This window comes from Pipistrellus hanaki, assembly GCF_964339955.1.
Source record: "Pipistrellus hanaki genome assembly, chromosome: 5".
NCBI lineage: Eukaryota > Metazoa > Chordata > Mammalia > Chiroptera > Vespertilionidae > Pipistrellus > Pipistrellus hanaki.
Window position 1 is genome coordinate 24928688 of NC_140507.1, and position 19793 is coordinate 24948480.

General features: G+C 47.5%; 1 protein-coding gene across 3 annotated transcripts; it reads right to left on the reverse strand.

The window, feature by feature from the left end:
- Window positions 1-504: 504 nt before the first annotated feature.
- DELE1 (DAP3 binding cell death enhancer 1) lies at window positions 505-15621 on the reverse strand. 3 transcript variants are annotated; one of them, XM_084884989.1, is made up of 13 exons: window positions 15458-15621; window positions 14546-14660; window positions 14327-14450; window positions 10593-10740; window positions 9523-9684; window positions 9192-9280; window positions 8979-9075; window positions 5723-5865; window positions 4563-4721; window positions 4377-4469; window positions 3533-3692; window positions 2103-2336; window positions 505-1087 (listed from the first exon to the last, which is right to left on the reverse strand). In XM_084884989.1, exons 1-12 carry the CDS (start codon window positions 15486-15488, stop codon window positions 2104-2106), a joined length of 1554 nt encoding a protein of 517 aa, XP_084741115.1. In that variant the 5' UTR covers window positions 15489-15621; the 3' UTR covers window positions 505-1087; window position 2103. The 3 variants fall into 3 exon arrangements, with proteins under 3 accessions (XP_084741115.1, XP_084741114.1, XP_084741113.1); XM_084884988.1 differs by having other exon boundaries at window positions 3527-3692; XM_084884987.1 differs by having other exon boundaries at window positions 3521-3692.
- Window positions 15622-19793: the final 4172 nt, after the last annotated feature.

The window sequence follows — 19793 nt, forward strand, 5'->3', positions numbered from 1 at the left end:
GGCAGGGCGAGGCCAGTGTGCAGGGCAGCCCTGGAGAGGCAGCAGGGGCACGGGAGGCAAGGGAGCTAGAGGAAGCTCAGGCTCCAGCAATGACAGGAAAGTGACAGCACTGGAGGCCGGGGAAAGGGTGAGCAGCAGGCAGGGAAATGTGGACCCTCCCCTCAACTCTTCCCACCTTTGAACCGGCCGAGCAGGTGGTCTTTCCCATCTGAACAATCACTAGGGGTTTTGGTCGTTAGTCCCTCCCACACCCGCCTCTCAACGATGGCTATGCTATTGAACTTGGGCTCACATCCAAAAACTAGGGCACAGCTATTCACAAATTCAGTAATTGAAGTCATTAGCGTTGACTCAGAAATCATTTTTTCTAAGTCTCTCTCTTGGAGAAGCTTTTAAGACCCTTTAAATTGTTTAATGGAAACTTTTAGAGATGAGAATGGAGCCTAGGCTGTCAGCTCCCCGGGCCCGTCTCCCTGGCTCTCCCCAATACATTCAAGGGCAGAGTGATGAGATAATCCCATATCTGCTTTATTAAGCTCCATGCGCTTCTGGCACACCCTGCACAAACAAAGACCACTCAAAATCCACACTCTCCCGCTCCAAGAGTCCAGGTACTCGGTCTCCATTCACTCCCTTACATCCTCAGGATGATAAAAACACTTCCACGTAAAATCCCAGTGTGAGCAGCACAGAGAGCCTTGGACTAGGAGTCGGGAGGTCTGGCACCCCTCCTGGCCCGGTGACTCATGAACCCACGTAGACACATGTGCCTCCTCAGGTCCTGTCCACAGGGCAATGCCCACAGCAGCCCTGCGGAGTAGGAGGGCAGACACCATTGCTCTTGGTCTACAGCAGAGGGACAAGGCGGTGAGTCAAGCTACTCACTGCTTCAAGGTGATGGGGCCACGCACAGTGGCGTGGCCAGAACCTGGGTCTCACACGCTCTCCTCCTCCTTGCTGTGCTAGGGCGGGTTCTTAAGGTTCTTTGGGAAGGTGGGTGGACGACTGGCCTCTTCTTTGGGACTTAAGCTGTGGTATCTCTCTGGAGAACCCACAGGCTCCATCTTCAGGGCTGAACTGAGAAGGTCTGAAAAAAAGTCAAACAGATACAGCAGGCAGTTAGGCAAGAAATTCCCAGCCAGACATTCATGAAACCGCTGGAGAGGAACAAAAGTGAACTGGAACAAAAGCGAACTGATTCAGTGTTCCCCGCGGCATAGCTGTTCACGGAACCACCTCAGGACTTTTGCCACCTCTCTGGATCTGTGTTCTCTTCTATGCAATGTCACAACGCTTTCCTTGAACTGGATTCACTGTTCTTAATGTCCGTGAAACTGTAATATGCTAGTCACATTGTTACATGATATATTAAATATACGCTACTAAAATAAAAACTATCAATACGAATACCACCTAGAATCCTCTTGTGAACCATCAGAGGCACACGTATCAGATGCTGGCAAAAAATGATGTAGTCTTGCCCTGGCAGGCATGGCTTGATGGTTAGAGCACAGGTGGCACTTGAGTGCGTGTGGCAACTAATCAGTGTGTCTTATGACACCGATGTCTTTCTTTCTCCCCCCACCCCCTTCCACTCTCTCTAAAAATCAATGGAAAACATATCCTCACCCCTCTTGTGAAGATTAATAAAAATATATATATATATATATATATATATATATATATATATATATATATATATAGTCTAAGCTTGAGGAAGCTATCGGGAGGGAGAAGGTAACTGATTTGCTCAAAGACAAAGGCTGAGGTGAGGACCTGGGTCTCCGGAGCATTCAGTACCACTTTTTTATAGGTCACTGAATGAATCCTTTTTGTGCACAGATCAGAAATGCCTGTGATTTACCCGCTGCTCATCTGTGAGGCTACCTGGGGGAAAGGATCTTTAGAGATGAGGGAACAGGTTTGGATAATAATTTGGATAATAATTTATTAGCCATGCACTTGAAATTGCCGGAGAACCTGGCTCCCACCTGAATTTCCACCCTGGAGAGGCATACTGACCCCTATTTTTATTGTCATCCAACTTCCTCCCTGCCCTCCCCCCTGCACAAGTGAGAGGTACAGCGACGGCTTGGTCTCACCTTAGCCAAAACCCAGTCTGACGAGACTCCTTTCCAAGGAGTGTGGGGGCACAGCCACGGTGGGGGTCTGGGGGCTGGCTCTGAGATGGCCACTTCTACAGAGGAGGCCGAGGTTCCCTGTGCTCCAGGCATGTGGGAGGTGCGAGGCTCCTGCCAGCAGGGTGTTCAGGCTGCAGAGGGCGGGGCTGGAGAAGGACTTCAACCCTGTGACTGCCAGGTCCTTGGGCCCCGAGGCTGCGAGGAGAGGTGAGAGTAACTTACTCATGCTGTATTCTGGGACTCCTATTTTAGAGCAAGGAATTATTATTCATTAATTTATTTAATTTTTTAATTTTATTGATTATGGTATTGGAATACTTTTCTTAAAAAAAACAAACAACTCACAAAACTTTTATTGATTTCAGAGAGGAAGGGAGGGAGGAGGAGGAGGAGGAGGAGGAGGAGGAGGAGGAGGAGGAGGAGGAGGAGGAGGAGAAGAAGAAGAAGAAGAAGAAGAAGAAGAAGAAGAAGAAGGGGGGGAGAGAGAGAGAGAGAGAGAGAGAGAGAGAGAGAGAGAGAGAGAGAAAGAGAAATATCAATGATCAGAATCATTGATCGGCTGCCTCCTGCACACCCACTGGGGATGGAGCCCACAACCCAGGCATGCGCCCCTGACTGGAATTGAACCTGGGACCCTTCAGTCCGCAGGTGGATGCTCTATCCACTGAGCCAAACTGGCTAGGGCAAGTAAGGAATTCTTAAAGACTTGGTTCTCCCTGGCACTGTTAACCCACCCAGCCCGAGTGACTCCTGGGTGAGCAGGGCTCTCGGAATCCTCACAGGGTAACGCAGGGCATCAAGGCAGCCTCAAGATGTCGTCTCTCCTGGAAAATCACCAGGGCAGCTGCCATTTATTTAATACCTACTGTGTGCCAGCCTTGCTAGGCCCTTTATGGTCATCTTATTTAACCCTTACAACTACCGGGTGGGTCAAGTACTAGTACCCTCATAGTCAAAGGTGAAGCAGCTGAGGCTCGCCGAGACCAGTTTGGCTCAGTGGATAGAGTGTCGGTCTGCGACTCAAGGGTCCTGGGTTCAATTCCGGTCAAGGGCATGTACCTTGGTTGCGGTCACATCCCCGGAAGGGGGCGTGTAGGAGGCGGCTGATCGATGTTTCTCTCTCATCGATGTTTCTGACTCTCTATCCCTCTCCCTTCCTCTCTATAAAAAATTAATAAAATCTATTAAAAAAAAAAAAAAAAAGAAGCTGAGGCTCGAGGACATGGAGCCCAAGTTCAGTGACAGCACAGGGGTCAAAACAGGTTTGTCTGACTCGAAAAGCTGTGCTCTTACCTATCCACTGGGGCAGGAAATAGCAAGGAGAACAACAGCTATTGCCACCCCTTTCTCTGACGGGGAGGGGCCCTGTGGGCTTTGACCTGCACCTGCACCTGCTGCCTCCATGGACAAGAGGGTCTGCAGCCTCTCCCGGGCGGGCTCATTCCCCAGAGCCGCTGACTGCTGGTAACATCGCACAGCCTGTCCCAGACTCCTCTGCACGCCAAGGCCCTTCTCATAGCAAATCCCCAAGTGGTACCTGCTCTGTGAGTCCTACAAGAGAAAACGGACAGACCTCAGATACACACTGCTTGCTTTCATCCATGAAATAAATGCTCTGTGAAACAAACTCTAGGCCATGCTGCCTGGGTGCCAATGACCCCAGTTCAAAGACACCAGAGATCCCCCAGCAACAGCTCCGGGCCTTCACTTCACGTGTCTTCTGGGTCCCCTGGATTACAACACATGTAACGTTGCACCTGTATGTACAACTTACAACATGCTTTCACACACGTTATCTTAGTCAGATTTTGATCCTCACGATAACCCTGTGAACTAGGAGGCTGGCAGGCATTACTGTCCCAATTTTAAGAGATGAGGGAACAGGTTTGGATAATAAATGACCAGCTCAGCAGTCTACTGGTTAATATGTAACACCTGGCTCTGCAGGGGGGAAGGAGGGGAAGCACCCTGTACTGACGCATTCGCAATTTTCATGGTGCCAATACTCCAACCATCATTGATTTTTACATATAACAGCTCTCACAGGCTGGTTTGAGCCAGCTCCAGCACACCCTGGGACTTTCGCAGGTCACACATAAATCAACAAGAGTTTGAAGCTGGCCCAATTCTCCTATCAAAAAGTCCTCTAAACAGAATAGAACTCAGTACCAGTTCCAAAGTCCTTTCCTTTATCAGAGTGAGTCCCCAACATGCCTGCATATTGAGATCTCATACCCCATTGTTGGCAGCAAGCCAAAGATATTTCACAGCTCTCTGCTCGTCCAGGTATGGTTCCTTGGTGAAAAGCACCCCGAGGAAAGCTTGGGCCTGTGGTCAAGAAGGAAGGAAAAACCTATTTTGGTTGCTGCCAGGCTCCACCCACCCCAGGTGCCCAGGAGAGACCCCACCCATAGCACGCACCTCTCTCAAGCCTGAGTCTGCAGCCTGCTTCAGCATGGATACTGCCCTCTGCCGCTCAGGGGCCCACGAGGAGGCTGAGCTGTGCAGCAGGCACCTGGCATAGCGGTACTGAGCCAGGCTGTGGCCCTGGCTGGCAGCCAGCTGGTAACAAAGGACCGCCTGGGGCAAAGGAGAAACACCGTCACTGCAAGCAGCTTTTTCTTTGATTGAAAATTCTAAATGTTATTTTAATTAAATAATACATCATGATTACGGATTAGTCAGAAAATGCAGATAAGCCAAAAAAAAAAAAAAATTTAAATACAGATGAAACAAAAAATAGAAACATACAATCCCAAGAAATCCTGCCTCCTAAAGATCATTCTGTTAACGCTTCAGTGCACAGCTTTGCAAATCTCTTCATATACATGCTTATATGTGTACACACGTATACTATATATATTTACACACATAATATGTGTGTATAGGGAGGGAGATAGAGAATGACATTCACTATTTTGTGACCTATTTTTTCATATAACAATACACCATAAATGTCTTTCTCAACCAATAAATATAGATCTAGCACATTATTTTTAAGGACCACAGAGATGTTATTAACCTGTTCTCTACTGAGGAAACTTCAGGTTGCTTCCCTTTTCTTTGCTATCATATACAATTTTAAGAAATTCACTCTTGCATATAACATCTTTCTGTACTTATCTTGCTATTTTAGAATTAATTAACCCACTCACCAAAGTAAGACTCTAGGCCAGGGGTCTTCAAACTTTTTAAAGTGGGGGCCAGATCACGGTCCCTCAGAGAGCTGGAGGGCCGGACTATATGAACTACTAATTCCTACTGTAACACCTCGGCTGCGCTCACTGCCCAAAAAACCTGGCGGGCAGGATCAGACTCCCCTGGGGGCTGCATGTGGCCCGCGGGCCGTAGTTTGAAGACCCCTGCTCTAGGCCCTGAGGGTGTGGCTGCAAAGAAGAAAGACCACACGGCCTGACCTACCTGAGTTTGGAGTCTAACTTCCTAGAAGTCAGAGCTTTTAAAAAAAATTTCCCGCACAGGTCGGAGAGACTGGACTTTCCCCGCCCTGCCCACTGCTCCTTTCTGGAGGTCACTCTGGGCCTGTGGCGCAGGGGGTGGGTCTGGGGAGAGGAGGTTGGTACCTTGCCAAGGTCCTTGGAGGTGCCTCTGCCATACTCATGACACAAGCCCTCGTTGTACTGTGCTTTGCTGTAGCCACGCTCTGCTGCTCTCTGGAAGTAGGAAAAGGCGGCTGTGTGGTTCCCATTCCTCACGTTCTCTGTCCCTGTAAGAAGCACAGGGTGTAAACACTCCCTGCTTCCCCTGGGAGCTTCCCCACAGCCTCGGCCAGGTACCCACAAGCTCCTTCCTTTCTTTTTGGTGCTGGGCATTTGCATATATTTCCCTTCTCCAAATATTTCACTGGTTTGCCATACACCTCAGTGGGTTCTGCCCTCCTCCACACCATTCTCCTCTTGGCAATAGGATGCAGAGTTCCCTTTGGGACTAGCCCTCCCCCCAGTGCTGTCAATCAACGTGTCTCCTCTCTTCCCAACCAATGAGAATCTCCCTCAGAAATCTGATTCTTCATCTCTTTGTGACCAGAGAGAAAGAGCTTTTGCAGTTCATTCTGAGGACAGCACTTTGAAGTCACTGTAGGTACTGGCCCCTGGGTCCATGGCCTCCCTGGTTCCTGTCCGTTCTGAGGCTCAGCAGGTCAGCAGGTCTCAACAGACTCCTGCTGTGTTTAAGTTAGCCAGAGCGAGTTTAGGCTGTTTGTAACCAACAAGCTCACACAGCTGATACTGCTAATGTTGCTTTATGAGGACACTGTGAGAAATTAATATAAAAGAGCAAAGACCTGAACTCAGGTGTGTCCAAAGTTCTTTTATCCTCCAAATAAAAAGGAAAACAGGAGAGGGGCTGGGCACAGCCGATTCTCAAGTCCAAGCCTTTGCTCAACTGTTTCTCCTGCCTGGAATATCTTTTTCTGCCTCCACCATCTGGCCTTCGCATCCTGTTTCTGCTCTAGAACCTGCAGACCACACTCAGGCTTGAAACACTTCTTTGGCACTTACTTAATATACAAGCCTTTTTCTCTGAACTAAACTGTTTCAAGAATATAAGCCCTGTCTCCTCAATTAGACTAAAATCCTGGAGGCAGATGCAGAAAAAGAATGCAAAAGAAATAACTTTGCATAGGGTGAAAGCTCTATACAAATGCAAAATATGATTATGGCTTATGCTCCCTTTGTGTTCTGTCACAGCGCTTAGCACTTGCTGAATAAATGAATATATGAATGAAGGAATGGGCAAGAAAATTCTCAGAAGAGACTGTCTGCCCATCAAAATCACAAAAAGCTAATGAGGCAGAAGCCAGGCTGCATTCAGCTGGCAGTGAACTGAAGTTGCCTCCCTGCTGCCTGGAAACTCTCCCCCCAGGACTCAGAGTCCTCTTGTCCTTGAGAAGGCTCAGAGGACAAAGGACCCCACCCTGTCCCCATTCCCCTCACTGGCTCTACCAACATACCCTGATCCATCTTCCCTTTTCAGTCCCCTCTGCCTGTAACCTAGACTAAGCCATCATCACATTTTGCTTAGTCATCAGCAACAGTTCAACTCAGTCTCCTGCTCCCTCTCTGGCATCCCTTTAATCCACATCTGTCTACATAACTGCCAGAGAGATCTTCGAAAAGTAAATCAGATCATGTGACTGCCCCTCTTCCTGCTCCAGTGTAAAACCCTCTAATGGCTTCCTGTCTTAGCAAATCCACACTGTACCATGGCTCAGAAAAGCTCACTTGATCCAGCCCCTGCTTGCTTCTCTTGACTTCATTCTCCCCATGATCTCTAAGCTCTAGAAGAGTGGTTCTCAAGCTTTCTAATGCCGTGACCCTTTAATACAGTTCTTCATGTTGTGATGACCCCCAACCATAAAATTATTTTCACTGCTACTTCATAACTATAATCTTGCTACTGTTATGAATCATAATGTAAATATCTGTGTTTTCTGATAGTCAGCGATTCTCAACCTGACCCACAGGCAATGGGGAGAATGAAGTCAAGAGAAGCAAGCAGGGGCCGGATCAAGTGAGCTTTTTCTGAGCCATTGTACAGTGTGGGTTTGCTAAGACAGGAAGCCATGACCCACAGGTTGAGAACCGCTAGCAGAGTTGCCTAAGACCATCAGAAAACACAGATATTTACATTATGATTCATAACAGTATCAAAATTACAGTTATGAAGTAGCAACGAAAATAATTTTATGGTTGGGGGTCACTACAACATGAGGAATCGTATTAAAGGTTTGTGGCATTAGAAAGGTTGAGAACCACTGCTCTAGACACACTTACCTTTCTTTTGTTCCTCCAAAAGCAAAATCAGTCCTGCCTCAGGACCTTTGCACTTGTTGTTGCTTCTACTTGAAAAGCTGTTTCTCCAGATGGAAACAAAGACTGGCTTGTTTTTGTTAATCAGGTCTCAGCTCAAGGATCTTCCCATCAGTGAGGCCTTCTAAATCAAACATTTCTTGCCCAAATCCCCCTGTTTAATTTTGGCCCTAACATTTATCACTATCTGAATTCTCTTTAACTGTTTGCCAATGTATTGTCTTTCTCTCCTTCAACTCACGTTAATTCTAGGAGAGTAAAGATTTTGATTGTCAAACACTAGATCCCCAACACCTAAAACAGGGCTGAGGAAAGTCAATGCTCCATAAATTTGTTCTGAGAGAATCCCAGCCTCACACTCACCTGCCTACTAGACTCCAACAGATGCTGCTTGGGAGTCTGGGTCTCCATATGAGAAGGCCTGAAACTTAAGCCAAGTCACTGTGGAAACCAGGACACATGGTGAAGGGGCCTCTGCAGTCTCCAGATGTGGGTAAGAAGTTCTTATTCATGCACCTGAGGGCCTGCCCCAAACTCAGGAGCCTGTTCTTGCCTATATGTGGCAGAGCATGCAAGGTGTTCTCCAAAATTTACTTCCTGCTTCTTAATAGTAGGCATATGGTCATTCAGCTGAAGACCACATTTCCCACTCTGCTCTGTGATGAGGGTGGCTATAAGCCTACATTCTGGGCATTGATTTGTGCAACTTCTCAGTCATGTCCTTAAAGGGAAGGAGTGGCCCTTTTGCTTTTCCATCTGGCTAGAATATGGCAGGATTTAGAATAGCCAACTAAGACCTCAAGATAGGAGCCAGTTTGAAGAATGGCAAACACGTCTGAATGAGAATGGGTCCCTGGCACCACAGTGCCCCCAGGCCAGATTTGGTTTACCTGGGGGAAAAGAAACTGTCTCTGGTTTAAACCAATCCCTACTGTGCCTCTATTTGACCTTATCCAGACCCTTTCCATTTTCCCATCTGCCTGCCTTGAGGGAGGGTCCACCTAGTTACCTAGGAAGTTGAAAGCGATGGAAACAGTGAGCTGGAAGAGTTGCTGAATGGAAGTCACAGCCTCCTCGAGGGAAAGTGTTTTTGATTTATCTTGTTCCTGGGAAGAAATACAAAGAGACTCGTCACTTGGGGGGTGGGGGTGGGGGGTCACTGGGATTGCCACCTGCCCAGGGCAATGTTAGAAAGATCCAGGTGGCCAAATCTGGACAATACCTGCTTTTCACCAGTGGGCCGAGGCTGGGCTGGTTTTGCCTGGGAGCTGAAGCTGCTGCTGGCATGCAGGAAGCCGACATCACTGGGATCTGCACGGGAAAAGGCCACCAACCAGCCAGGGCAAAGGAGAAAGTGATTTCTCCTTTTCTCCCACTTTCCCAGTCTCCCAGCCCCTCCAGCCAGCACCACTGCCAGGAGCCACAATAACCATGAGCTACCTCAGCAAGCCTGGGGCCTCACAGGAATGAAAAGTCCCTTACAACAAGAAATGTTCACCAGTCCATCCCACCCCGCCACTGCCTTCTGCTGATTCTAGGAGGCAGGGACATACCTTCCTCCGGGGGCTCCCGAAGATCAGCTGCTCTCAGGGGTCTGTGTGAGGAGGGGCTCTCGGGCTGAGTGGAGGGCTCTTCCTGGCCCAGCCTGGGTTCCCTGAGGCCAGTGTGCCTGGGAGCTGGGCTGTCAGGGCTGGGGAGAATGTGCCTCCGCAACGCTGGAAGAGCCGGCGACAGCAGTCACATCAGGAGGGGATCGGTACAGAGAGCTCGGGGAAGTTTGGGGGAACCAAAGGAAGAACTTGGGGACTCCTGTGACACCTCCTTCACAGACCTCCTCCTCCATTTCCCTTGCTGGCTTCCGCTGCATGGGTTTAGAGGGGCCCACGTTTACGTTGACCTCCCGCCTGATGCATAAATCACTCTTCTGCTTTAATCTTCCAGTGGCAAGGAGGCATCTACTCTATTTGTTCACTGCTGAAGCCCCAGCACCCAACACTTCCTTTGATGATAATACTGATAATGATGGCATCATAACAATAAGGACAAGAATTTAAACTAATACTTACTGAGCACTTCCTATGTGTCAGGCACATATGTCCTTATATTAATTCATTTGGTCCTCCCAAGAAACTTATTATTACCTCCTTTTACAGATGAAGAAACTGAGGCATAGGAAAGTTTAAAATGACTTGTCCAGGAACCCAAGACAGCAGCTATGGGGCTTGAACCCCAATAGTCTGACTCCAGAGCCTTAACCAATTGGCTTTATTGCCTCAATACCCTGGTACGTAATAGCTACTCAATAAAGATACATTTATTAAGAAATGATTGAGCAGAGAATGAGCTAACTGGCTCAGAGATAGACAGGAAGCCACACCCAGGATCTACAGTACACTGCACCCCAGTAGGGCTCCCTCCATGGGAGGTGATGGGAGGACATTGGAGGGTAGGTGTGGCCCACGACCTGGGTGGATGGAACTTCCTCACATTCTCCTTCCTCTGACTTCAGATAGGAAAGGCAAGGAGCTGCTGATGGCTCTTTTCCTGAGGTGTGTCCAGAGATGCTTCCTGGCCCAGCGAAACTCCCAGCCCAGCCCTCCTGTCCCCCGGACTGAGAACTCACAGGAGCACGGATGCCACAGGGGAGATGAGAGGAAACAGTCCAGGGGACTGCGCCAAGAGCCATGCTCCGCTCGCCGCGGTCCTGCTGGCAGCGATGCCTGGAAGTGGATCTGCCTTGCCAGCTGCAGGGCCAGCACAGCCAGAGTGCCCTGGGAAAGACAGCCCATTAGGGACACAGCTGTCACCAGTCAGTCCGTACAGTCCTAGCCTGCAGCTCAAACATCACTTCCAGAAGCCTTTCCTGACGCCTGGTAGGGGCAGCTCCTCCACTCCATCCTCTCTCACCACCCAACTTCCCCTCTGAAATCCTGATCATGCTGGTGCCAAAGCAATCATCTCTACAATTATTCCACTAAGGTCTGACTCTCCTGCTAGTTTTAAAGCACCATGAGGGCAGCAGGAATCATGTTTTCCTCAGCCTGACACCTCGTAGGGTGCTAAGATATACATGCTGAGTAAATGCCAGTTACGGAGTAAACAGTCTAAGCAGGCAAAAAGACAATGTGGTAAGTTGGGGCTCTGTACAAATGCAGGAACAGGTCAGAGTTCCCACCAGGCTCACTCTCCTTCTCTAACCTGGCACAACTCTTCCCTTCCCTTCGCCCTGACCAAGCCTCCCCATCACACACATCTTCACAGGTGCGGGCTTGGTGAAAGTGTCTCATCTTCAACAGGTCTGCAGAACACCTCAGCAAGCTCCTACCCAGTGCTGCTTGGTTTTCCCTCCCCACTCCTATAATTGAAAGGGACACCCAAATACTCATTATGCAACAGGAACTGGGTACAATGACAAGACAGACATAGTCTGCTCTAGCAGAGTTTATCATATTCATTGATGGAGAAAGACAAAAACCCAAATACACAACAAAGGAAGAACTACAAGTTATGCTAAAGGAAACAAATCAGCCAAAACCGGTTTGGCTCAGTGGATAGAACGTCAGCCTGTGGACTGAAAGGTCCCAGGTTCGATTCCGGTCAAGGGCATGTACCCTGGTTGGTTGCAGGCACATCCCCGGTAGGGGTGTGTGGAAGAGGCAGCTGATTGATGATTCTCTCATCGATGTTTCTAACTCTCTATCCCTCTCTCTTCCTCTCTGTAAAAAAAATCAATAAAATATATATATAATTTTTTTTTTTTTAAAAAGGAAACAAATCAGGGTTTACAGAGTGTAAGAGGGAGGCCTGACAAGGTAAGTAATCAGGGAAACACTCTCTATTGAGGTGACGTGTGAGCTGAGGCCAGAAAGAAGAGAAGGTGCTGGCATTGTCAATAACAGGGCTATGTACCCAGGCACTGAGGACAGCTTGTGCTCAGGCCCTTTCACACGGGCAGCAGTGACAGAGCAGAGGGATGGCATCAGGACACCTGGGATCCAGGTCCAGTTTCCAAAAAGACTCTCTGGGGAATTACCCTAGGGCTTGGATCTTTGGCAAAAATGGGAAACTGCTTGCCCTGGCCGGTGTGGCTCCCCTGGTTGAGCGTCCTATGCACCAAAAGGTTGCCAGTTTGATTCCCAGTCTGTGTGTGTACCAGAGGCAACCAATCGATGTTGCTCTCACATTGATGTTTCTCTCTCTTCCTCTCACTTTCTCTCTCTCAAAAAAAATAAAAAACCAATAAAATATATTTTGTTTTAAAGGGAAAATGTTCCACTCTCCAAAGTGTGTTATGCCTCTAGTCCACAGCTTCCCAGACAGAAGTGCCCCTGTCATGGGAGACACTCCAGGCGATGACACCCATTTACAGATGGGACAACTGAGGCTCAGAGAGATGAAGTCATTTGCCCAAAATATACAGCATAGAAGTGATAAGGATGAGATGTAACAGACACAAAGAATGATGTGTGTGCCAACTTCATTCAAAATACCTTATAAGAACAACCTGGAAGGCAAAGATTCTGCCCTACTAGATTGAGAATCTGACTTTATAGATCAAATTCAACAAATATTTATTCAGCAGCTGTTATGGGCCAGGATCTGTACTAGATGCTTTTACAAGCCATACTAGGTGCAGGTACCAAGCTATGGAGCATGGTAGATAAGAGTAAGAACTCCAGAGTAAAATCTGGCTCCTCTACTTAATAGCTGTGTGACCTTAAGCATGTTACCTGAAGTTTCAGAGCCTAAGGTTCCTCACCTATAAAATGGAGATATCTCCCTTGCAAAACTTTTGTAAGGATTAAACAAGATAAGGCACATATAATACTTTACATTAATAAATAAAATATTAGCTGTTTAGCATTATTTATTGTAAGCTCCATGAAGGCAAAAATCTTATCTATCTTGTTCTCCACTATTTCTCTAGTGCCTACCAAAAATGCCTGGCTCAGAGGAGTTAAACAACAATTTACTGAATAAAAGGAGGAATAAATACATGGAGGGCAGGGGATGGGAAGCATGGCTCTACTAAGTGTACCAGTTAATAATGCAGATTTTTTCCCAATAGATGGAGATACACATATGTTGATATATATGTAATTTTATATGTATGTTATTTTGTTGTATTGACAGCAAGCTTCAAAACTTCACATGTCAAATTTGCTAAAGGTGTTAACATCAGATATTTTTACACTTAAAAATGTCAAATTTTGTGCAAAAAAAAAAAAAGAGCATTTGCGGTAAGTTTTAATTCATTACTTTATTTTGAAGAAGTTATCGTATCTTATGGTGATACGATATCATGAAATGACCAGAATGTGCCAGAAGACACGGCAAAGTAATTTTGCTTTATGATGACGCACCATCACACACTTCAAAACCAGTTAAAGACACGTTAAAAGATCTTGCCTGGGCCCTAACTGTTTTGGCTCAGTGGATAAAGCGTCGGCCTGCGAACTGAAAGATTCGATTTTGGTCAAGGGAATATACCTTGGTTTCGGGCACATCCCCAGTGGGGGGTGTGCAGGAGGCAACTGATCGATGTTTCTCTCTCATCAATGTTTCTAGCTCTCTATCCCTCTCCCTTCCTCTCTCTCTATTAAAAAAAAAGTCAATAAAATATATTAAAAAAGAAAGAAAGCCGAAACCGGTTTGGCTCAGTGGATAAGCGTCAGCTTGGGGACTGAAGGGTCCCAGGTTCGATTCCGGTCAAGGGCATGTACCTTGGTTGCAGGCATATCCCCAGTGGGGGGTGTGCAAGAGGCAGCTGATCGATGACTCTCTCTCATCAATGTTTCTAACTCTCTATCTCTCTCCCTTCCTCTCTGTAAAAAATCAATAAAATATATTTAAAAAATAAAATAAAATAAAATAAAAAAGAAAGAAAGATCTTGCCTGAGAAGTATTAACCCACCCACTGTATTTATCAGACCTTGCTCCTTCAGATTACTACCTGTACTGATCGATGGCACACGCACTTTGAGCATCACTCCAAAACATACAAAGAAGTGGAAAATTAGGTCTCTGAATGGTTTGCCTCAAAACAAGAAAAGTTCTATTGGGATGATATCCACAAATTACTTGAAAGATGGAGGAAGTGTGTAGCTAGTGATGGACATTACTTTGAATAAAGCACTTTTGATGTTTCTCTTGAAATTATGTTTTCTTTTATTACAAAATTTGCCGTTATTAACCGGGACACCTAGTATATCCCTAAATATGCTCCAATGTCACAAAATTACTCAAAATTTGAGTGTGGGCACAATGATGCCCTAGCTCTTGTTTCTGGACTATACGTCCATGCAGGATCATTCCCACCCACACTGAAAGTTAAGGACAGGACTGAGGAAGCCTTACCCACGATACCGCATCCCACAAGGTGTTTGGGGAGACACGACTAGACATCCACTGGAAGGCATCCTTCCATCCATGGGACCGTGGGCCCCTGCTTGTGCCTGGACCTGGGCCATGGGGGTCTGACCTAGATGATGTAATGGAGGCCATTAAGTTCTGTCCCAGGTAAGAGGGAGAGGGGGGCCAGGAGAGGAAACAGGTGAGGGAATGGCAGTATCTCACCTGTCAAAGCTTGGCACAGAGACCAGTAGATTTGAGGAGGTAGCTTGAGACCCATCTGGGCTGGTGGGCTTGGGGGTCACCCCTCGGAAGCCAGGGCCAAGCAGACGGAGAAGAGCTGTGCAGAGCAACAAAAATCAGTCACCTCCATATAAACAGACTTGAGGCAACGGCAGGCCCATCAATCTTCCCTTTGATACTTGGAACTCCAGCCCAGGAACTCAGGAATCTCTGGCATCTGACTTTGCAAAAGTTCTAAAGGATACATGTGGGAATTTTTGCCTAATACAGATTCTAGGGTGCCACCCCAGAACCAATAAGCCAGATTGTTACGGTGGGGCATCTATATTTTGATGCTCCTGGCGATTCTGATGCCCTCCTAGGGTTGATAACTACTGTTCTAAAAATGACCAGGCATTCATACATAAATTGAACTCTAGCTCCAAGTTTGGAGTAGTTTCTAAATCCTGCCTCTTCTCATTGGCTCTGCCTACTCCGCTGGCCTCTACACCTTTTATTGACTCCACCCACCATCGTTATTTGGCTCCTCCCCCTTGAGAAGCCACACCCATCTCCTTGGCTCTAAGCTCCACCCTCTTCCCCACCAGCTCTATCAACACCTCAAATTTCAACCCCCATCTCTTCGCTGGGGGTGTGCAGGAAGCAGCTGGTCGATGTTTCTCTTTCATCAATGTTTCTAACTCTCTATCCCTCTCTCTTCCTCTCTATAAAAAAAAAGTCAATAAAATATATTTTTTAAAAAGAAAGCTCTTGCTAGGGAAGCCCCGCCCCTCCAGCCCCGCCTTCCCCCGCTCTAGCCCGGTCCTCTGCAGCTTCGGCTCGGCCCTCCCTCCTGCCCCTCCTCCAATTCCGGGTCTCCGCTGCCGCGGGACGCGCAGCTCCCACGCCCCTCACTTCTGCTTCGGAGTCCCGGGAGGCGCCACATGTCGTCGCCAACACCAGAGGCTCGCGGCCCAAAAAAGCGAGGCCAAACCGCGGGATAGCGGCTACCACAGCCGCTGCAGCGCCCTCCGGGCGGCGGAACCCGAGAAAGCTCCCAGCCAGCCAATGAGAAAGGGGCCCCGCCGGAAGGACGGTGCTCGACAAGCGGAAGTGGGGTGTGGGCGGGCTTTGGGTAGCGGGAGGTAAAGTGCGGCAAGGGCGCAGCACGTGGGCTGTGCTGGCACGAGCCCGGGGAGCATGCGGAGGCGGGGTGCTCGCCGCTGGCCGAGCTGAGCCGCCCGAGAAGCGGGGCTAGAGCGGCCTCGGTGCCGGCGCAAGAGCATCTTGCAGACGCCCTAGAGATGCGAAAGGGGAACAGCCTTCCTCAGGCCATGATGCCGGAGGGGGTGGGAGTGATGAGGCCCATTGGGCGGAGGAGTGGGAAGCCCGTAGTCCATGCTGCCCGTCCCAGGCCCTTGGCCTGGAGAGGTGGGTCGGGCTGATGGCGTAGCCGTAGGCAATGAAGTCCTGCACAAGCAGGCTCTGATTCCGGGGTTCCAGCTCCCGCTCGGCTTTTGTATTCACCTTTCTGGCCAACCCCCTCCACTGTCTGGGCATCAGCCTTCATAGAGGGTCAGAAAGAGTGATCTGGTTCTAACTGGTTTAACAGGAACAGCTTGAATTGCTGTTTTTAAAATACCTAAGAGAGCCCTGGCGGTTTGGCTCGGCGAATAGAGCATGGGTCTGTGGACTAAAGGGTCCCGGGTTTGATTCTGGTCAAAGGCACAAGCCCAGGTTGCGGGCTCCATCCCCAGTAGGGGGCGTGCAAGAGGCAGCAAATGGATTCTCATCATTGATGTTTCTATCTCTTCTTTCCCTTCCTCTCTGAAATCAATAAGAATATATTTTTTTATGACGAACAACATAGACTGATGAACAAGAACAGTCCCAGAGACAAGGAGGAATGGATCAGACTCGGACCTCAGAGGGAATGTAGGGGCGGGTGGGGATAAAGGGGATGATCAACCAAAGGATTTGTGCGCAAGCTTATGAGCCTAACCAGTCAGTGGTCAGGGACAACAGGGGGGTGGAGGTATATGTGGGGAGAGATGGGGGATGGGAATGGGGGGAATAAGGACAAATATGTGATACTTTAATAAAGAAAATTTTAAAAATTAAAGATTATAGAATGAAATATTTTAAATAAAAAATATATTAAAAAAACAACTTGAAAACCCACTGCCCCGCTACACCTGTTGTTAAATAGAGCCCTCATCTTCAGACCCAGCCAATGCCAATGATGTGTTCTTTGGGAAAAGCATGGTTCTCTTCTACTGCACTTTAATCCATTAAAATAAAGGAGCTCAAATTCAAATATAAGGTGTATTGATTTCCTCCTCCTTTTTCCCAAGTACCTGACTTCTGGGCAGGTGAAAGCCTCCACTTGGGGTAAAAGTACTGGGGGGTACCTACTTTTAGACACAGGCAATTAACATAACCAGACATATGTATTCATATGTTCAATTTTTGAGCCATATGTCAGCCACCATCCTAGAATGAGAAGACAGGGTAAAGAGCATTTGTGGCCTCCAGGAATACCTTGTTTCCCCGAAAATCAGACAGTGTCTTATATTAATTTTTTTCTCCCAATTTTCAGGGGATGTCTTATCTTTCCATGAGCTAGGTCTTATTTTCGGAGGATGTCTTATTTTCGGGGAAACACGGTGCATGTTCTGTTGTTTTAAGTGTGGCCTCTGGAGTTCCACAAATGGTTTGAATTCCAGCTTTCTTACCTCCTCGCTATGTGTTCTTGGGGAGTTTACTTAACCACTTTAAGCCTCAGGTTCTTCGTGTATAAAATAGGAAAAATACTATCTCATGCAATTGTGAGGCTTAAATAAAATAGTACATTTAAAGTGTTTAGCATAGTTCCTGGTGCACAGTAAGAGCCTAGTAAGTGTAAGTGGCTCTTAATTGTACTGAGAGAGGTGAGTGGGCAAAATAAATAGATATTTTTCCAGTAGAAGCATGAGCCCTGGGTTATGGGATATGAGGGAAAGATTCTGAAAAGTAGTTGCATTTGAGCTGGGCCTTGAACTATAAGAGTTTGCCAGCCAATCAATGATTCTCATCATTGATATTCCTATCTCTCCCACTACCTTCCTCTCTGAAATGAATAAAAGTATGTTTTTTTAAAAAGAGTTTGCCAGGTGGAAAAAGGCATTGCAAGCAGAAGAAACAATAAATAGACTCAGACATGTGAATATTAGGGAACTATTTAGAAATATCCTTGCTTTGGGACTTGGGGCAACCACTTTTCATAGACGTGTGTTGCCGCCTCAAAATAAAATATGCACACTGGTTCGGCTCTGTTCTCCTGGGACTTCCACATTCTTCTTCCTTTCAGCCTGTCTGGTAGTTTATTTTATTCCTGAAGGTTCAGCCACATCTAGCGCTTCAGTGACAATTCCCCAACTACTGGAGCCCTCACTGCTCTCCGCTTTTCCCAATTTCTCTAGCACTTAATTTCTTACCACACAATTTAGCAGTAATTATATGTTGTCCTGTAATTTAATTACCTCATTTGTGTAAGTCTAGTCTCCAGTTCTCTCCCTCAGGGCAGGGATGGCATTTTCTCATGTTGTGTCCCACATTGGGCTTGACATAAACTGTCCACAGAAGATGTTCAAGCAATGCCTGTTGACTTGACTGGACACCTTGCACTGCTATGATTGCAGACACAGAACACCAGCCCCCAACCCAATGGGATTTATTGATTCTAGCGTAAATGTATTCACTCCACATATACTGTCATTGAGGCTCCTCCGTGTCTGAAGCTAGTTGACATTTTTTGAAGGTAAGGTGCCTGTTCCCATATATAAGACTAGCGGCCCGATACACGGAAATTGTGCAAGAGTAGGTCTTCCTTCCCCCAGCTGCTAGCACCAGCTTCCCTCTGGCACCCGGGACCTGGGCTTCCCTCTAGCCACTGGCACCCAGGACCCCGGCTTCCCTTCCCTGGCTTCGTCTGGAAGGTTGTCCGGTCTAATTAGCATATTATGCTTTTGTTATAGATGGCTCGATGACATCTCATGTCCTTGGTAGTCTGAGAACACTAACAGACCACCTGTGTGAGGGTAGATGGCTAGAGCAGATGGTGTCCTCACTGACACACCCAATCACCTGTGGAGTGTGGCCCAGAGGAGCACCATCAAGGACGGTAGCTTTGTCCCCTGGCCTTTAGTTTTGCTTGAACTTCAGGCCAACCCATCAGCCATTCTCTTCTCCCAAGATTGCTCTCTGTTGGCTTGTGGCCCAAGTCAATTTAACTCAATCCCTCTACAAAGGTAAGTGAATGTACTACTGAGATGTCCACTTAACTATCTTTTAATCCCGGTGAGGGTTCTAGACATTTGTTTTGGCAGACATTCTTAATTTGCACTAATCCAATATCTGAGAGCTGATTCTGTGCTGGAGAGTATCCTGAGAGTACAATTTTTAAAAAATGAATGTAGTCCCTGCCCTCACAGAGAAAATAATCTAGCAGGACAAGCAAACTCAGTAGACAATTAACCTACAGAATGGTGTTTTAGTGATTGCAGCATCACAAACTCCAAAATTTTGTGGCTTTAAACAGTCATTACCTCTCACAGTTCTGTGAATTGACTGGACTCAGCTGTCAATTCCGCTGGTCTCACTTGGGGTCTCTCAGGAGACTGCTGTCAGGTGGCAGCTGAGGCTGGAGTCATATGAAGGCTCGCCTGGGACATTGGAAAGGCTGAGCCTCTTTGCCATGTTCCACGTGGCTTCTCCAGCTGGGTAGCTGGGCTTCCAAAAACAGTGGCTCAGAACTTCCTAAAAGGACAAAAGTGGAAGCTGCCAAGCTCCCTAAGGCTTAGGCCTGGAACCTGCACAGCTTCACTTCGGCACTCTGTGGGCTAAAGCAAATCACAGGATCCGCCCACAGTCAGTGTGGGAGGGCAAGACACAGGGGCTTGAATAGTGGTTAAGAGCTCTTTGGAGATTAGCACGTGCTTTAGTGGGGAAAGTGTGGGCTGCTATGGAAACACCTAGGAGAGGCTCATACCCTCGGTATGGAAATCCAAGGGAGACTTCCTGAGGGCAACAACATCTAAACTGATGAGCCTAAAGGTGAGGACTGGAAGCGAGCCAGGTGAAGAAAGGGAAGGGAAAACACAGTTCTGGCTGGGCAAGTGCCCAGGAGGCAAAGAGTACAATTTTAGATCAGTGTGGTTGTTGAAGGAGTGGTAAGGATATAGGATAGTGATAGCCCTTTTAGTCCAGAGGG